The 19,592-nt window shown below is 42.3% G+C and overlaps 1 protein-coding gene across 13 annotated transcripts in view; it reads right to left on the bottom strand.

The window, feature by feature from the left end:
• Positions 1-19,592, bottom strand: part of CNOT1 (CCR4-NOT transcription complex subunit 1) — a 90,787-nt gene that overhangs the window by 4,116 nt on the left and 67,079 nt on the right. For 8 of the 13 annotated variants that reach the window (XM_073307332.1, XM_073307322.1, XM_073307324.1 and 5 more), the window contains 14 exons: positions 16,233-16,373; positions 16,046-16,150; positions 14,899-15,018; positions 14,098-14,289; positions 12,008-12,150; positions 11,242-11,350; positions 10,978-11,147; positions 9,734-9,986; positions 5,914-6,162; positions 5,211-5,374; positions 4,822-4,939; positions 4,191-4,292; positions 2,963-3,136; positions 379-528 (listed from right to left, as the gene is read on the bottom strand). In XM_073307332.1, the coding sequence (XP_073163433.1) occupies positions 379-528; positions 2,963-3,136; positions 4,191-4,292; positions 4,822-4,939; positions 5,211-5,374; positions 5,914-6,162; positions 9,734-9,986; positions 10,978-11,147; positions 11,242-11,350; positions 12,008-12,150; positions 14,098-14,289; positions 14,899-15,018; positions 16,046-16,150; positions 16,233-16,373 (2,190 nt within the window). Of the gene's footprint in view, positions 1-378; positions 529-2,962; positions 3,137-4,190; positions 4,293-4,821; positions 4,940-5,210; positions 5,375-5,913; positions 6,163-9,733; positions 9,987-10,977; positions 11,148-11,241; positions 11,351-12,007; positions 12,151-14,097; positions 14,290-14,898; positions 15,019-16,045; positions 16,151-16,232; positions 16,374-19,592 lie in introns of those variants that run through there. The other 5 variants (XM_073307327.1, XM_073307329.1, XM_073307328.1 and 2 more) reach the window with 2 other exon arrangements.

Raw genomic sequence — 19,592 nt, 5'->3', positions numbered from 1 at the left:
CAATTCATGCACTGAAGCAGTTTCAGGAGTAGGAGTTTATGGTACCCTGAATGGCAAGTGAAGTCCTATTTTTCTACAGGACTAAGATGGATTCTTCTCAAAGCTACATTGCTTGAGGATCACTGCAGTTAACACTCCCTCTGTCAAAACACCACATTCCTCTTGGTGATACTAAATTAGCAAATTATATTTGTCATGCACTGGGAAAAACACTGAGTATCTAGCAGGAAAGAGCATTTTGGGAGGCTCTTATCCCAGTCACATCTTCCAAACAGTACATCACATGGTATTTTATACCCACTGAGTCACATTATCTCACTTCCTACATGGTTTTCAGCCTTAGACTCTAAGAACATTTTCAAGAATGGATCCACTAACCTGTAGATTGCTGCGCAAGTCAGACAGGAAAGTGACAGGAGAGCGAGTTTTGAGATAGGAATCCAAATCTTTTTTGAACTGAGGGGGCATCACTCCAGTAAAGTTGGTGAGTATCCGTGGTGCAATATTAATCTCACTTAACATGTCCACCTGCCAAAGAAAAACTCAGTTAATAATCCTTTAACCAATTCCTGCTATTTTAATCCAAAATTATTGTTGCAAGACTTTCTAAGGAAAGCAAGTTTAAGTTCGCCATACCAGCCACTCTTAACTATACATTTTTATATCAGAAGGTATAACATGAAATTCAATTCGCCTGGTGCAGGGCTGGGGAGCTCTGTATCTTAGTTTTCAGACTTCAGAATAGCTGGTTTCTTAATCTGATGTCACTTACAAATTGCTGAAGACTGGGTAGGTCATAAGACTGATAATGGGATACACAGCGTGGCCACTCTAAATCAACTGACTGAAATCAGCCCAGACTGGTAGCATTCAAAGACCATGATGGATATCTGTGTGAAGTGGATTTGGAAGTCTTGTTCTAGCTCCCACATCAAAAACTGCCATCCACATTCAGTTCTCTTTTCTGCAGTCTCAACAAGGAAGACTAAAACAAAAACGGGCCATTAAAAAACGCAACTCCTACCACTTCTAGAGGTGGTTCATGCAGTAAGGGATCACAGAATATTAGTTAGATGACTCCTGAAGTCTCTTCCAGTCCAACCCCCTGCTCAAAGCAGGACCAACACCAACTAAATCATCCCAGCCAAGGCTTTGTCAAGCCAGGCCTTTAAAACCTCTAAGGATGAAGATTCCACCACTTCCCTAGGTAACCCATTCCAGTGCTTCACCCTCCCAGTGAAACAGTGTTTCCTAATATCCAACCTAGACCTCCCCCACTGCAACTTGAGACCATTGCTCCTTGTTCTGTCATCTGCCACCACTGAGAATAGCCGAGCTCCATCCTCTTTGGAACCCCCACCCCCTTCGGGTAGTTGAAGGCTGCTATCAAATCCCCCCTCACTTCTCTTCTGCAGACTAAATAAGCCCAGTTCCCTCAGCCTCTCCTCCTAAGTCATGTGTCCCAGCCCCCTAATCATTTTCATTGCCCTCCGCTGGACTTTCTCCAATTTGTCCACATCCTTTCTGCAGTGGGCGACCAAAACTTGACAATACTCCAGGTTTGGCCTCACCAGTGTCGAATAGAAGGCAATAATCACTTGCCTTGATCTGCTGCCAGCGCTCCTACTAATACAGCCCAATATGCCATTGGCCTTGGCAACGAGGGCACACTGGGACTTGTGGGGAAACTCACACTGCTGCAGCTGTACCCATTATGTGGATTAGAAGACTATGGTCTTCAGGATTTAAATAGGCCAAAGCAGTAATTCTGTTAAAGTTTATGACACTTCAGAATGGCTGATCTAAAAAAAATTACTGGAGACAGCAAGTAACTAATGTGTATTTTGAGAAGAGTCATAAGTACACCATACAGAGAGCACTTCATTTTTTTGATCCAATAGAGAGGACAATTGCTCTTTTCACTGGTTGCTCAACTGGATTCCAGCCAAGCATACACCAGGGTAGATGAAATATACTGTATACCTCCAACTTCTAGAAACCAGACCAAGAAATGAAGTGTAAGTTGTCAGTTGAGCTCTGTTTTACTGACTTTCTTCCTTTAAGAAAAAGAACATACTGAACCAATATGGAAGACTGCCAAAGTAGTCAGTGGTTTCACAGATAAGCGAACAGGAGGTAAACTAGTGTAGTACATAACACTGGAATGCTAGAGAAGGGGGCATTAATCCCAGTATCATACCTCCACTGGTCTTAAGTGGTGGCCTCAATATCTTTGCTCCAGTGTTTAGTAGTCAAGCATGATCAAAAAAGCCTCTATTTGCTTCAGATTTTCATATCTAAAACCCTTATGGTATTTTACTGTGAGAAATCCAGCTTCCTGTTTAATGCTCCTCAGCTGAGCTAAGAAAGCCAAAGGACCTGATCCTGCAATTGGATCCATACAGGCAGACCCCTGCAGCCATGCAAAGATCCACTGGCATCAGTGAAGCACCATACATGTGCAGCTGTCTATCCACGTGGATCCGATTGCAGGGCCAGGGTCTTGTACTTATGTTCTACAGGATGAGGACTGAGTTTCTCTCTCTCTCTGGAAAGTCTCTAGCACACTGAGTGCTACAGCAATGTCAATTAAAGACTATTATACCAAGTTATAATTATAACAGAAAGAAAAGGAGGACTTGTGGCACCTTAGAGACTAAAATTTATTTGAGCATAAGCTTTCGTGAGCTACAGCTCCTTTTCTTCTTGCAAATACAGACTAACATGGCTTCTACTCTGAAGCCTGCAATTATAACAGGCTATTTTACTTAACTAATTCCAATGATTAATTGCATATCCAAAGTGTTACATACCTTAGGAACTTCTAGATTGTTGTGTTTATCAAAATAGGACTTTGTTTCTGAAGTTTCACTCCCTTTCATATTAGATTTAAAAGAAGCCATGCAATAACGTTTCCCATTGTTTCCTTATGTGTGATAGTTTGAGACAGCGTGCTACGTACTTTTAGGTTGGGAGTGAAAGGATCTGGAAGCCTCATGTTACGTGGGAAGGCACTCAGGATCAGATTCCTTAGTTGGATACAGTTTGGTGGGATCACATCACAGAACCCATAGTGGTAGTCACAAAGGAATTCTGGGAAATCATGCAATAAGACCAGCAACACACGCAGAGTGCCCTACAAAAGAAAAAGGAATGGGGCATGTAATTAGCAGGTTCTGAGCTTCCCCCAACAGCAACTGTACCACAGCCAGACAAGCAGAAAGGGGGAGGCCTTTTCCCTCCTGACGCATCATGTAATCAAAGTTTCTTCTTCCTGGTAATGAGTTTAAGCAGCCAGTGTTTAGCAGACAAATCCATTCCCTGGTCTCCAGTGTCTTACAGCAAAGTTTCAGCTTACAGATTCATAGATACTAAGGTCAGAAGGGACCATTATGATCATCTAGTCCGACCTCCCGCACAACGCAGGCCACAGAATCTCACCCACCCACTGGTCATTACTATTTCATCTTGGTACTCTTGTCTTTGGGAGAATTGTTGAAAATAGGATGAAAAGAATATCTTTTAGAAGGACTTACTTGAAATCTAGTCCATTTTAAAAAGTTAGTAATAGTTTCAAGTACTAGAGCGGTCCCTGAATTTGCCATCAAAATTTTTTTTTTTTATTAAACAAAGCATGTTTCTGTGTGACACCTACCCCTGTACATCAGTCGCACCCGAAACTATTTTTAAAAAAAAAGACCAAAAAATGTAAGCAATGAGATTTCAAGTAGGTCTCCCTAAAAAGGGGGGGGAAATGGGAGTTATTCAATGCAGTGCTGTAGGAATATACATCTTCTACTCCCACAGTAGAAGGGCTACTAACTCAAGACTCTGAGATGAGAGGAAATTAGTTAATGTTTTACAAAATATAGTTGTAGTTAGATTAAGATCTACAAGGTTTGTTTTTGCAAGAATTTCTGTTCACCATCATCCATGACATTAGAACAGATTACTTCCTGCTAGAAACAGGTAATACTATCAACCTCTGATCAGTTACCTGTGATTAACAGTCAAGCACTGATTTCTTGACCAGTGTAAATACCTAAACTGTACTTAAATTAACCTCTAATTCACAAAAGATAGTCAGTCATTTATATTCAGCTAACAAAAATAAGTTGCTTTCCTGTGCACTCTAACCCATCTTCAAAGTGCTTTCCTGGAAAATACCTGCATCAGCCAATACTGTTTACCTTGTAGAGAATTTGCATAGGTTTAGTGAGTTCCACATTTCTAAGGAAAGGAGCCAAGTACTTGAAGAGATCAATTAGCAGCTGGGCATACATAGGCCAACCCTGCCAAGAGAAAACCACCACATAAGTAATGTATAAACAAAAGCAATTAAACCTAGATTGTTACAGTTTGGTAAAAAGCAGAGTCAGATAGAGATACATCATGTTTAGACATATCCCCGTCTAAGTTTGAAATGATCATTTGCACTACGACTAGTCAACGACTACAGTACAGCTCCAGTTTTCTGAGGGCCTCAGGGTTACCTGGAATGTGTATTTAAGAAAAGTCTTCCTCTATGTTTTGTATAGCACCAAGCATGCTATGCTTAAGTGACATGGAAAGCAATGACCAATACAACCTCTGACAGTGACAGAAAGCTTGTGGTAAATTTGATGATTTGGTTTACAGTGGAAACCCTTATTTACAAAATTCCCCAGTCGGTCTCCCCTCCATGTAGTTATCATGAATACAGAAAACTACATGTGAAGACATACAAATAATGCACTAAAAAAAGTGAAACAGCATCAAATCAGTTAAGGAGCCTTCTCAGTAAGAGTTTTATAATTTATGGAAGATAAACTGCAGCCACACCTTCTGCTGTGGTGTATGTGCCAGCATTCTCGCAATAAATATCCGATGGGAGATCAGTTCCAGCCAGGCATAAACAAAACCTGGAGCTTTTGTAGGCCTCAGGATGTGAAATGTGTTACTGAAAGAAAAGTTAAAGGTGATTAAGAGCGCACAGCGGTAAGACTTGTTTTCACAAATGTTGAGAGAGAATGTATGTAGTGCATAAGACATTAGCGTCTGTTTTACTAATAACCTCCATTAATAATGAATTAGACAATACAGGATATTAACGGTTACAAAAATGATCAGAGCTGCCACTATGGAGCGGTCAAGTTACTTTTAAATCCAAGTCCTCACCCTAGTGGAATGCTTAAGTTCTCTGCAACAGCCATTCATTCAGAAGTACGTACCAGAAGGCTGTAAGGGTCTGGAAGTTGATGGTCTCCAGCACGTGTTCAGGAGCATTTAATTCCAACAGCAACATGATGAAAATGCGGTGGTAAGGAAGCTGCTGAAATTCACTCTGCCGAACATCATGGTCCTGGAGGAGAACTCCCACCACTATACCAAGAACCTAAAGAAATGAATCAACAAGCTTCACTGTTTTTAATGTGTCAATTGTAGAAACCATTTCACTACAGTCAAAGCCTGCATTCAGAGTACCTATGAAGAGCTGAAAGCCATTTTGGTAACCGGAGCGCATCACATTGATTATTGTCCATTAAGCGTGCAGCTCAGCCTCACAAAACAGATCCGAGTTCTCACTCAACCAAATGGTATTTATTGTAAGTTTCAGCCTTAAGCTATTTTTTGTATCTGGGGCACTTTATGTTCATTTTTAAAATCTGGCAGCATTGGCCTTTTCAGCAACAAAGACGACAGATATCATGTTTGACATTGGTCAAAGGTTCTGTATCACGGAGAAAGCTACCTGGCTTTGCCTGCAGTCCTGCCTATACTCCATTTTAAGAGTCATCTGAAAGTTTAGTTCCCATCTCAGACAGTCTGCCCCGCCCCAAGTTAAGGCCTATGCATTAGCTCATAAGCAGAAATACATCAGGTTATGTAATCTAAGTATGCCAAGTACTGCTTGGAAGAGGGAAGATTTCCAACCTTGTTCAGCAGGTTGATCTTTGTGACAGTGTTGGTTGCCTCCCCAGAGTGCTTCACTAGCAGTGCGATAAGCCGCACAAAGGCATCCAGGTTGTGGTAGCACTTGGCTCTGATCATGGTGGGATTGGCGGCAGGATTGTGCTGCTGCTCAGCTTGAGCACGATAGCTGATTTCAACACACATTTCAGTGCAAAGACGAAAGAACCGAGTTATCAGGTCATCCGTTTTCAGGATTCCTTGCTGGTGCATCTATTACAAGGACAAGAAAAACCCTCAGAACTACAGAATATGGTAATTTAAAAAAAACTTCACTGTTATACTGAAGCAAACAAGTAACATTTTATGATAATTCATCTGCCATGCAACATGGATGTAACTCAGCTACCTCTATAAAAAGAAACAGGCAGCAGATTACCTCCTTCATTTACCCCAAAACAGATGTTTCTAAAGCAAATGGGAACAGCTAGAGAGTTAAAGCTGTGCGCCTACATAAAAGTACTTTATCAATGGCACCTGCTTCTAAATTGAGGGAAAAAACCACGCAATCCTACTTTTCAACCATCAACAGAGCTGATGAAGTGTGGTTCACTGTCAGTGCAGCAGTATCCTTCCTCTGCTACTGGTGGCTTAAGCCTTGGAAGGAGAAGAGTGGAAGCAAGAGTTCAAGTTGCCTCACCTTTAGGAGCCTACAGATTGCATCAGTTATTGGGGTTGGTAAAGTTTGCCTGATGCCTTGTTGGATTATAGTGCTACAAATCTACTTGTTAAGTCATAGTGGGATACTGTACTTCACCTGTTAAGGAAGATAAATTTTTTCATAGGAACATAACATGCCAAAAGGAATGCTAAACTCTACACAGTTTCAATGGCCAGTGCCCATATCTCTAGATAAAAATCTCTTTTGGGTTTGTTACCAAAGTACAAGGTTAAACAGGAGTAAGCTATTAGCATCACAGAATTATAGAATACCAGGGTTGGAAGGGACTTCAGGTCATCATCTAGTCCAACCCCCTGCTCAAAGCAGGACCAATCCCCAATTTTTGCCCAAGATCCCTAAATGGCCCTCTCAAGGACTGAACTCACAACCCTGGGTTTAGCAGGCCAATGCTCAAACCACTGAGCTATCCCCCCCAGATTCAGATTAGTAGTGGACACCAACTTTGCAGTTCTTGAACAAACCTTTTTGGAAGTTGCTACAGCCATGCTGACAGCGTACTTAAAAGCAGCAGAAATTCTACTGCAGTGAAACTGGCATGAGTAGCCATGTTAAACTTTCTGGGGAAGCTTTTAGAACTTATGAAGTGGCTTTGGAAAAGTGAAGGCACATGCCTGCTTTGTTGTAAGACGTGCTCCTTCCCGATTTAAGGAGGCGTTGGGGAAGAGGCGATAGTATTTAATGAAAGCAGACAGACTGTTTTGAGCCCTATCCCCTTGTCCAATTATTACCAGAGCTCCTTTTGGTCTCATGTAACTTAAGGAAAAAGTCAAGACTACAGCAAAGCATTTCAAAAAGCTTTCAGTTATTCCAAACCTTTCCAAATAAAGACTTATGAAATATCTAGCAGCCCTAATGAAATTTGTTCAGAGTGTAAAGTAGCCTAAAATTTCAGAGTGTAAAGTAGCCATTTTCTTATTGTTCATTAAGGGGGCAGAAGTGGGACTGAAATAGCTCATGGAGAGTGGAGACAAGAGGTAGAGAAACATGCTACAAAGCGTCATGTACAAGACCCATAAAGAGTTGTTATATGACAAGAAGCAGAAAGAGCATACACAACATAATTTACTCTCCCTAAAGACCAACTGTGATGGCAAGGCAACAAGAGAAAGTTAAACAAAAACAAAAATCAATATAGGTGCAAGTTGCAACATATACAGTATCCATCTTTATAAAGATCACCATATAGTATTTACAGCCAGCCAGAAAGCGAGACATTACTATAAACTATGTAGTTGCTCTTTTATGGGCTAGAGTGTTTTTACATAGGGTTATCTGCCTCACTCAAACAAACATGTTTTGGTGCAGGGAAAGGGGATCGTCTAGGCTGCAGGGAGGGTAGTGAGGTCCCTTCCCTAGAGGGTGTATGGAGTAGCCCAGGTTGTGCACGATTTGTTTTTACCCATACTGCACCACCACCACCACCACAAGGAAAGAGAAAAGATTACAAAATGCTTGTTGCATTAGACCAGTGTGGAGAATAGAATCTTACAGTCAAGGGCCTGCCAGGAGTTTCAGCCTCCTAGTGCTCATACAGCCCTCAATCTCTTGTAGAAACCAGGGAAGCAAAGAGGCTCCACCACCTGGAGCCAATAAAAAGGAGATATAGAGCTGACTTAAAGTGAAGATAGTGATGTGATTGAGCTGCATTTTCAATAGCCCCACATAAGCCAAGAAAAGTAGGTACCTTTCTATACGTCACACAAAAGCACTCAGGGGAAAAAGAGCAAAGCATACTAGTTTCTTGGTCCCCTCATACAAAAAAGGAGCCACATAAGTGATCCTTTTATGCCTGTCAGAGTTCATAGCTACATCAGCAATACTTCACAGGCATCAGTAATGAAAGTAGCTGATCAAATAGTGACTATGAATTTAGTTCCCATCCCTCACAAGGAAAACACTGACTATTTAATCTAGGGCCATCTGTGCCATGACCTGGCCTGAAGCCAGACTGAAGAGAGGACCGGAAGTCTGAGAACTGCAACTGGCAATGCATGTCAGCCTCTCTCAAGTCTAAAAGGTTACAAGCTAGACTAGATTATTCACATCAAGAAAGAATGGGGGGGCTTCGAGTTAGAGCTGACCCAAATAGATGGATAAAGAAAGCAATACCCCTTAGCTAGGCTCCATTCCACTTGCCCTGGCCTCTCAGAGAAACACCTGAACTCCAGTTTAGATTTCATATAGCTGTTGCTTTGTGGCTCATCAGTCTTCTGTGGACTATCTAGGTTCTCACTGCTTATAGTTTTGAAGGGGGAAGTGATATCAGCAATCAATCTACAGAGTAAACTGGGAACTTCCTCTCCTTGCAGCCATGGCTAAGTTGACTTTGTAGCAAGTGCAGCTGTTAACTGCAAATTCCATTATAGCATAAGTCTTGCTGCCATCAGTTTACAACATATGTCGAACGGCTGCATTTTTGTCCATACCCAAAGAACGAAGGTCAGTAGAAACACTGGGCTACTTAATTCCCACTTCTCTTCACTGCAATCCCCATCCTACTCCCACCCAAGTGGATAGAGTTCCATCTCTTCAGGCAAACCCTGTAGTCATGCGTGTTAAAGTAGAAGCAAGAGGAATGGCATTTATACAAGTTTAGAAACCATTTTAACCCATCCAGTTTAACAGTTTCCTCCAAAAACAGTTGATAAAAATTGAAGGTGTTTCCTGTTCAGGTAGGACAAGGCAATCAGATGCACTTCCACCCACCAGACATTGGTTTCTCTAGACTGACTTTGCCACACAGTTTCTGCTAAGTGTAGGGGAGAAGCAATGTTAAGCCAAATTTCGTTTGACGCAGCTATTACCAAGATCTGTCTCAATAGCAGCTCTCCTTCTGCCAGATTTACTCAGTAGAATCACAACCCGCACTGACAATTTGTTGCTGTGGTAACTGAATTGGAACAACAATCACTGAAGGGAGGAGAGATTTTCCACTAAAGTGTCTATCATCAGTGATTAGAAAAACATGCCATAGCAGATAAGATAGACAGAATTTTGATAGTCATACTCATGAAAACTTCAAAAGGATGTTTAACACTGGTACATAACACTGTGCTTTAACATGGAGGGCATCACACCCTACTTATGTTGAATAAAAAGCACCTTTCTTTCCAAAAGCTCTACCTGTCCAACAAACGCAGAGAAAGCTTTGGTACTGTCACGGCCAGCTGCAGCTGAATGGTAGAGATTCACCCATTCCCTCAGTAGATACTCTGCCTTCTCCCTCAGGCCTGGTGGATCATCATACTCAGAGGCTTGGGAGATCCCAGAATGCATCATGAAGTTAGGGCCTCCATGAGCACGATCAATCATTGCTTCATAGTTGGATCGGACCACTTCCATCAACTGGGGTAATCTAGTCAAACAGACCCAAATTAAGAATTAGTCCTATACATTTTATTTTTGGGAACAGCATGTAAATGAGAAGCTATTGAGAATAAATTAAAAGCATATTGTAAACCATTTAGCAACTGCCCTTCTGATACCTTATATTAGTCTCATTGTGCTACATGTAATACAATTATCTGGAAGGAGCTTTACCCCGTAGCGTCCCTGTACAATCAAAAATCAACTCATTTTTAGGGAAAGTCAAATTTTGAAGCCCAGCCCTACTCCCCGAACTTGAGTGTTTTGACAGAGCCATCCTTCCCATCACAGGATGGGAGTTCTACTTCCTATGGATTAGTGGGGCCCTTAGGAGGAGAGGGACCAGTGACAGATGCCACGGCCTAGTACCCAGATCGGTGACAGCAGAGTAGGCGGCACTGAAAGTGTTCCTTATGCAAGATCTCAGACCATCAGAGCAAGCCAGGAGTTACTTGGCTGCAGCAACAGAAAGGTTGTCGAGGATGAAAAAAGGTAGGTTGGGTTAGAGACCACATGTTCGCTAATACAGGTTTATTCTCTGCCAGTCTCTGCCTAATCTAATCTAGACAAACCTAAAATGGCTGAGTGAGAGACTAACCAACTTAGACACTGAGAATCTAGTGAACAGAGCTTTTTGTCCACCCCGAGAAAGCAAGCCTCGTTGCAGTTGCTTTTCTGAAGTGCACATAGGTTTTTGTGCAAAAGTTTAAATGCGTTAGTCTAAGGTGCCACAAGGACTCCTTGTTATTTTTGCTGATACAGACTAACACGGCTACCAATCTAAATATAGAAGAGTTTCAGGTGGGGACAACTACATCAGTGATATCAAGACAGAAGTAGATTAATCTAGTGCAGAAATGTGTCTGAGAGGAAGTTTAAGTCAGAATATGCAAAAAGAGTACAGTTTTAAACAATTTTAAATCAGATCAGTATTGAGCACCTTAGAGAAGTTCAGTATTTGACCAGTATTTCAGTCTCACCCTTCTGGAGCATTCCCTCTGGAGTGAGCATTAATCCTCATCAGAGTCTCAATGGTGTGGAACAGATCTGCCTCTGTTACATGGGCTACACTCCTCTCATCCACCAACAAGATCCTCACCAACTGCATGGCAAATGCCACTGCCATGTAGTTCAAGCCATTCTCCATTGACTGCCAAGATGGAAAATGTAGTCAAGAATATGAAGTGTAAATCCTTTAATGAACTGCTTACATGAAGTGTGTTCAAAAGGAAAAAACCTCTTACCTGTGCCAAGTGAAGATCGTACTGCTGCATGGTAACAAGGTGATTGCGGATTAGCAGCTCCACAGCTTCTACATTGTACTTATACTCATCCCGGCATTCAATCAAGCATCTATAAATATTACACCTTTTTAAGACATGCTTGTTTAGCCTAGCTGCACTTATTAGAAAAATGTGATACCTCAAGACAGCTATAGATTTGAGACATTGATTTATTGTTCAACTCTAACAGCGATCTCCTCTACAGGGTTCACCAAGTTAGTGTTTGAGCTTAAGAACAGTCTCAACTGCATCACAGAGCAGTCTAAAGCTTTGCCACATCTTAGCTCTGGTCATCAGTCCTTTTTAAAAGGCTTTTTACACTGAACCGATGAAGCTCTATTTCCAAAGCATGGAAAATTACATGTCTACCTACCAAGCACTCCTGGAATCAGTCTCTAATAGAAACACATCAACATGAAGACGACTTATTAAAATTAGATTCTCTATATAAAAAAAAAGTGATAAACCTGTCACGCCTGAGGTATGTTTTAAACCTTTTAATAAAAAAAGTAGCTTCCTATCAATCTCTTGGGCAAAGGAGCAATACTTAGACACCTAGTTTTAGTTCAAGACAAATGGGAAGTGACAAATTATGTAGGAGTTAGTCTTTTGTACAGTTACACCATTTTACACACAAGTGTTCTGGAATCACATATGGTAACTCAACAAGACTAGAGGACAAGGTATGAGGTATTCAAACAAGTGTTCTCTTCCTCCCGTTACTGACCTGGTGATCTGCTTGTTACACCATGGAGACCCATAGGCACGGCCATCCTGCAGAGCTTTTAGTACAAGTAAGTGACACTCACGGTAGCGGAGCAGGAGGTCAGCATCCGCACCACTGGTGGCATCCAGTAAGCCCTCAACAGCCTAGAAGAGAAGCAGCTGGTCAGCACATATGGAAAACCCAGTCCTTCACTACTGCCTCCTGAAAATCAATGAACTTTAAGTACTTTTCTCCAAAACCAGTTAACCTTAAAATGTGGCAGCTGCAATACTATCCAAAAACCAGTGATCTCTGCTCATAATGCTAGAATATCCGGAAAGGTCTTATATAAGTTTACCACATGGAGGGCATTTAGTTAACTGCTCATTCTCCACAAAGGTTTTAACAAAGTATTCTGCAATGATTTTATATAAACACTAAACAATAAGAAAAAAATTGCAACTCTTTGGGCTGCAACATCAATAAGCCAATGTCTTTTCATCAAACCCAGGTTCTAGAGTCAAATTCTATGTCTGGCTCAGATAAGAATGTGGATGAAAAACTGGGAGAGAAGTTATACCTGTTGATAGAAGTAAGCATTCAGATGGTCTACATTAGTAGACCTGACCAGTTCAGGTGAGGTTTAAACACAAGTTATCTAAGCCAGTCCTAAAAAACTTTGCCCACCCCTGATCTACAAGCTGATATCCTGCATTACATGAGGAGGGCAAACTTCTTGGCCCAAGGGCCACATCTGGGTATGGAAATTGTATGGCAGGCCAGGAATGCTCATGAAATTGGGGGTTGGGTGCGGGAAGAGGTGAGGGCTCTGGGGTGGGGCCAGAAATGAGGAGTTCGGGGTGTGGGAAGGGGCTCCAGACTGGGGCAGAGGGTTGGGGCACAGGAAGGGGTTGGGGTGCAGGCTCCAGGCAGCATTTACCTCAAGGAGCTCCCAGAAACAGTGGCATGTCCCCTCTCTGGTTCCTGTGTGGAGGCGCAGCCAGACAGCTCTGTGCACTGCCCCATCCGCAGGCGCCACCTCTGCAGCTCCCATTGGCCGTGGTTCCTGGCCAATGGGAGCTGCAGGGAGGCACTTGGGACTGGGGGCAGCACATGGAGCCCTCTGGCTGCCCCACGGAGGAGGACATCACACTGCTCCTGGAAGCAGTGGCGAGTCCCTGGCGGGAACTTGAGGGCCAGATTAAAAACATCTGAAGGGTTGGATGTAGCCCTGGGCTGTAGTTTGCCCACCCCTGTTGTAGATCAATTTAGCTGATCAAGGTGCAGTCTAGGCTCCTGCCAAGACCTAGTCAAGACAAAAACCAGTAGAGGGTGTCCACACCACCTCCTGAGGACGTAAAACTATCTTTCACACTGGTTTTCAGCTTTTAGCACTTTTGGCTCCATCACTGTTCCTGGATTGTAAAAGAGCAGTGGCACCGAGTGTCTAATACTAGTTTCCACACAGAGCTTGCAAGATTCTTCTGCATTTGTCATCTCTAGACACTCATCACTATAAAGCCATACATACCATGCTCAGACCCTAGGTTAGGAGTAATGTAATATGCTCTACTTAGTAGTAATCCTTGATGTTTCAATTATTGCAGAATGCAGCTGTCTCATCACAGCCAATTCTGTTTAAGAGTATAGCCCCCTGTGCTCAGCACTGATTTGTTTTGTTTACTTCCAGGTGCAATTCAAAGGTACTGATGAGCATATTTAAAGGAATCCAAGTTGATCTGGAAGCACATTAAGAGACTGGTTGATCTTAACTAAGTTCCACAGACTTAATTCTCCCAGCTGCAGGGTCTCAGTGAGGAACCTCTATAGTGTTGGAACTTGTTCCTCGTGGTGACTTGCCTAAATCTGGCATCCTAGAGGGCATAATGTCAAGTGTCTGCATCTTGCGTGTAATCTGTTTTTGCTTCTTTCATTTCTTAACATCTGAAAAAGGCAGTAGTGGTCCTTCAATACAATTCACTGAGTAGTTCCCCACTGCATTTGTTCAATTCTAACTAGGCATCTGCCAGCCAAGAAGTAACCTACAGGCAAAAGGAGTCGTAAAAGCAAACGGAACTGCACATTAGCTGACAGGAGAAGTTTACACTAACCTTCTGGAGCAGTCCAAGCGCTGCTATCGCATCACGGGAGTTGCGAGCTACCACAACAGCCTCCAACAGGCTGCGTAAGGCTTGAGCTTGTGGGTTCATGGCCAGGGTGTGGGGTATGGATTGCAGGTGTTGCTCCAGTTCTGTCATACATTTATCATAGATCTGTGCTACATCATCTGTAGCCCAAGCTTGCTGTTTTAAAAGGAAGTGGACATGTTTAGTAAGACTTGGCAAGGATTACTTGAGGGGTGGGAGGGGGGGGTTTAAAAAGTAAAAACAAGTATGTAGAATTCATTAAATACCAATTAATCTTTTGACTGCAGCAGAACCTCTGGCACCAGAAAATGCATCGTAAAGAAGAATCCTAACTCAAATGCCAATTTAATTGCTTGATTAGTGATATTTTACTTGAATGTACAGTCAAATATTGGTAGCATACTAAGTTGTGTAACTGGCAGAGGCGATCCAAATATGCCAGTTTAGTTACAAGTTGGTCCATTAACAAGCTCCCAGAAATACCAGCATTGTTATCCATTACATTCTCAAAAGTTACATATCTAGTCCTCTCAGTTCCCTGAGTAGCACTTCAGAACTCAACACAACACACACACTGATGTGAGGATGGTGTTACGTTTCCTTCAATTTGGCTGTAGAAGCCATCAACATCCCTCCCAAAAAAAAAAAAAGTTTTCTAAGTGCCATTAAAGCCAGAATACCAGTGGGTAATCAATGTGAAACTCTGCAAGGCTCATCAAAATGGCTTTGATATCTTCAAGCCAACACAGTTACAGAAATCTGTACCTTCATAGGCTGAGCCAAGAATCCTGTGGGCTGGGTTAAATCATTGGTAGGCAAGAAGCCGGGGACATTGCGTGCAAACTCTTCATAAACAGCCAGCTGTTTTGGGTCCACACCACCAACCTTTACAATGAAAAAAAAGTGGCAAGTCCTTTATTTGGCTCTGACAGTGGAGAAAAATTGTAATTGCACAACTTGCCCTTTAGTTCTAATCAAGTGACTTATAGAAGTAGCTCTCAACCAAGAGTATGCATACCCATGGGGGTACACAGAGGTCTTCCAGGAGGTACATCAACTCATCTAGGTATTCGCCTAGATTTACAACAGGATACATAAAAAGCACTAACGAAATCAGTACAAACTAAAATTTCATACAGACAGTGACTTGTTTATACTGCTCTATATACTGAAATAAGTACAATATTTATATTCCCATTGATTTATAATTGTATGGCAAAAATGAGAAAGCAAGCAATTTTTCAGCAAGTGTGTGACATTTTTGTATTTTTAGGTCTGATTTTGTAAGCAAGTAGTTTAAGTGAGGTGAAACCTGGGGATATGCAAGACAAATCAGACTCCTGAAAGGACTACAGTAGTCTGGAAAGGTTGAGAGCCTCTGACCTATAGAGCATAAACTCAAAGCTGTACACATCTGGGGAAGAGTTCAGTGCAGGATTGGCGGGAATCCTATATTCCCTACACCCTACTTAACTGCAAAGCAGGAAAATCCCCCAGTCTATGCTGCTGCACTTAAGTATGCAGTCTATCCATTTCTTTCTGCCACTGTGAACACTGTCTGCAGCTTTAGTGAAGCAGATGTCATCTTAGAAGGTGATGAGAAGCAAAAATAGAAAGATGGAAGACACTCTAGTGACCTTCCTCTACCACCACTGAAGCAGTACTGTAGACAATCTCTAGAAGGAACATACAATATCCTCAGAGTTGAGAGGAAGGGAAGGGGAGAATTGAATAGCTTATTTCACAATATGTTTCAGCTACTAAGCAGTTGGATTATTAACCATGAGACCAAGGCAAAGAAATAAAGACTCATCTGCTAAGTGTTGCCACCTCCTCCTGCAGTTTTAAGATTAGGAAGAGAGGGAGAAGAGCAACATCACCAAAAATTAAAATTCAGCAAGTCTGTTCTCACCTTCAATCTGATCTGCTCTGGCATCCGTTCAGCCTGGTAAGTTAATACAACAGGATCACAGTACCGACGACCCTCTTGTCTAGCATGCTTTCTGAGCTCAAATTCCTGCAAAAGCAATAATACAGAGAAGTTGTCAGTAGGCATCTTCTAGAGGCTTCACATAAACAATAGACACTTCTATACTTACAGTTGCCAGCCTCTTGTCCATTTCAGGGCCTGCCTTTTCCACAGCTGTCTTCTGAATGAAGCAGCATGCTAATTCACAGTTATCCTGAGCTAACTGTGCAGCTGCCTGCTCCATCATCTCCCTCTGCTGTGGGGATGCTGCCTATTAAAAAAATGGTATATTAATGAAGGCTGTAAGTTTCCACTGTAAAATGCATCAGTTAATCTTGAAATTTGAGCCACTGACTATACATAATGCCAGTATCAAACAGGCATGTTCTCATGAACATGAGTCACTTTGCATGAAGTTAAATGCTTTATGTTTTATATTTTATATCAAAACTTTCAGTAAACCATGCAGGTAGGGGAGCTAACAAGCAACTTGATCAAGAAATAAAATCAAGAGGGATCTCCTGTACCTCCAGTGTGCGGAATTAAGGAAGAAAGCCCATCAGTACTAGGCTGACAGAGCAGTCGGTTCCTATGCAGGAGAAAACAAGCTTCATGTTAAATAGTCTATGGCCCACACAAACTAAGAAAAAAGTCATCTGCAGCTAGCAGAGTAAGTTGCTCTATTTATTCCAATGGCGTGTGAAACACTGACTAAAAATGTAAATCTGTCAACGGCTTCCATCTCCAGAAAGACTAAGTGACCACTGCTCTACTTTAATGTGTCCTGATGGGAAATACAGGTCACAGACAGACCTATTTACAGGGGTACAGAACTTGCATTGCAGTAATAGGATGTGGGTGCCCAGTACCTCAGAAAACCATGTCAATATGGTTCAGTCAAATTTTCATATACAATATAGCCTTAACTAGAATGACAGTATTTTTCCCTTCCCTTTGGAAATGCTACGTGTGCAACAGCACAATCTAGGCTACATTCAGACAGACAAGACAGACAAGAAAAGGCATTATGAATCGAGACATTTTGTAACAGTGTTTAGGAGCATACACAAGATGTCAAAACTATCAGAACCATTCGGCTTCCCTCCCTCTCCTCCTCCCCCACAAAATCAGAGTTACTCCTTTTTTACTACTATTTTCTGAAAACCAGATTGCCTCTACATATTAAAATTGGCATTTACTAACCCGTTCTAGGGACATACTCTGGATTTAACAACTGATTTAAGGTTCACCACCTGCATATTATCTTTTTAAACAGCATAACTTTACAGTAAAGGTAGTTTGTAATCCAGGAAAATTCTATTTCAATACCCTGTAGCTTCAAGGGTAGAGAAATCCTTGCTGCTTTTAGATTTCTACAAACAAGGATAGTACAAAGTGTCACACAAGCAGTGAGCCTCTGCAAAACTGAAATAATCCTTGGCTGTCCCTTAATTCAGAAAACCATGTAAATGCAGAGATTTACCTGCTTCTGACTCTGAGAAACTGCCACAAATTCTGAGATTAATCAATCCTTTTTTCCAGCTCAGGTTATTTTGATAATCATAGCTTTAGCCATGATTGACAGAGTCAGTCTCCCAAAAAGAGAGTTGTCAGCATCTGCAGGCAAAAATCCAATGTATCTATTTTAAGCATGAAACTCGAGGTGGATGCTTGCATCATATCCAATTTTCTATGACTCAAGTCTACAGAAATGGGTGATCTCACCTCTAAGAAGGCTAGACTGTCAGAAAAGGAAGATCACTTACCTTATAGTAACTGGAGATCTTCAAGATGTGTGGTCCCCATGGGACTCACTATACTCCGGCATACACTCTATACGTCTAAGACCGGAAGAATATTCAATTGGTCCGCACCTGTGCCCTACACCTCAAGCTCTGAACCGAGGGTATAAAGGGTGGTGCAGACCAACTGCCTCTCCAGTTCCTACTCTGCCATGAATCAAGTGAGAATCTGAACAGAGGGAAAAGGAGAATGGGACATGAATACCCATAGGGACCACACATCTTGAAGAACTACATTACAATAAGAGCAGTAACCTTCCTTCCTTCACATGCTGGGCAGGCACTGCTGGTGAACTCTCAAATAGTGCTCACAGAGGAGGATGTGAGGAAATTTTCCACACCACAATTGCGGGAATGCTGAAACAAAGGAAGCATCCTTGGCAGAAGCTTGCACTGGGTAAAAATGCTTACTAAAAGTGTGAATGTAGAGATGCAGGGCAGCACCTTAGAGCTGATAAGGGGTTCATGGGTTCAAGTTGAAGGTTCATATGTGCCGACTGCACCAGGTTTTAATACTGGAGGAAATGTTCTAATAATGCCTTTTAGGAATTTCACAGTTGTGGGATGAGGAAAACCAAGCAGTAGTCCATTGAAGCAGGAAAAGCATTAATAGCTGCTAAGTAGTGAACTAATGGATACAGCCGATGTGTTCAAGGAGAGAAGATACTCCAGGATAAGAGGCACCGCAGACTCCTCACAGAAGATAAGTGACATTGCTGATACCAAATGAAAAATCGTTCTACATGGCGGTATAGCCCTTCCTTCTTGAGGGTTTCCTGCTGTCACTGAGGATGGACTGTACTTTTTGCGAACATGCTCTCTAAAAATTTGTTGTCCATACAAAATCCAGACTACCAGATGAACAGAGGCTGGGTTGGGATGGATGATCCTGTTTCCTTTCTGAGGCATTAAGTGTACATATGGGCCAGAGGCCATCTGTAGGACAGTGAACTAGAACTGCCTTGGCCACCACCAAGGCCACCATCAAGATTACTGTTGCCTTTTCCTGCCTGATCTTCTTGAGTCCAGCCACTGTATCAGGAAGGCATGCCCTCTGGAATTGTGCCCCATGGCAGCTTGAGAGCAATAGGCTGCATACATGTTTCTCTGGATTGCAAAGAGGTCCCAGGATGGGAATCCCTACTGCTGAAAATTATACAATACTCCTGAAAAGTACAGCTCCCACTTGTGATGCACCAGTTCCAGAGCTTGATTGCCTCCTGGCAGAGTGGGACAAACTTCACTCCCCTTTATTATATAAAACAAAAACAGTCATCTTGTCCCACCTGATCTGGACAAATGTGGACCATATGAAGGGTAGGAATATCTTGCACACTTCATGCACTGCCTGAAGCTTGAGAAGACAAAGAATCGGGACTACTGCAGAGTTTGGAGACCCTGAGCAGTATAGTCACGTGTGTGTGTTGCCTATCTTTGGTGGGTGATGTGAGAACAAAGTGAACCCCTCCACACACACTATCCTTCCTTTCCTACCAGGTGAGTGATGGCCAGATGCTCTGCAGAAGCAAGACTCATTTGTCCAGGGAGACCCTGCTCAAAGTGTAGCCTGTCATCAGGCATGGTTGCAGACACCATAAGTGAAGCCTTGCAAAGGGGGATCATGTAGGTATATGAGGCCATATAGCCTACCAGGATCAGGTAGAATGGGACTGTCATCTGGGGGCTGA

This window comes from Lepidochelys kempii, chromosome 12 (assembly GCF_965140265.1).
Source record: "Lepidochelys kempii isolate rLepKem1 chromosome 12, rLepKem1.hap2, whole genome shotgun sequence".
Classification (NCBI taxonomy): Eukaryota; Metazoa; Chordata; order Testudines; family Cheloniidae; genus Lepidochelys; species Lepidochelys kempii.
The sequence above is the reverse complement of the archived record's forward strand: the minus strand, read 5'-3'. Positions and strand labels throughout refer to the sequence as shown.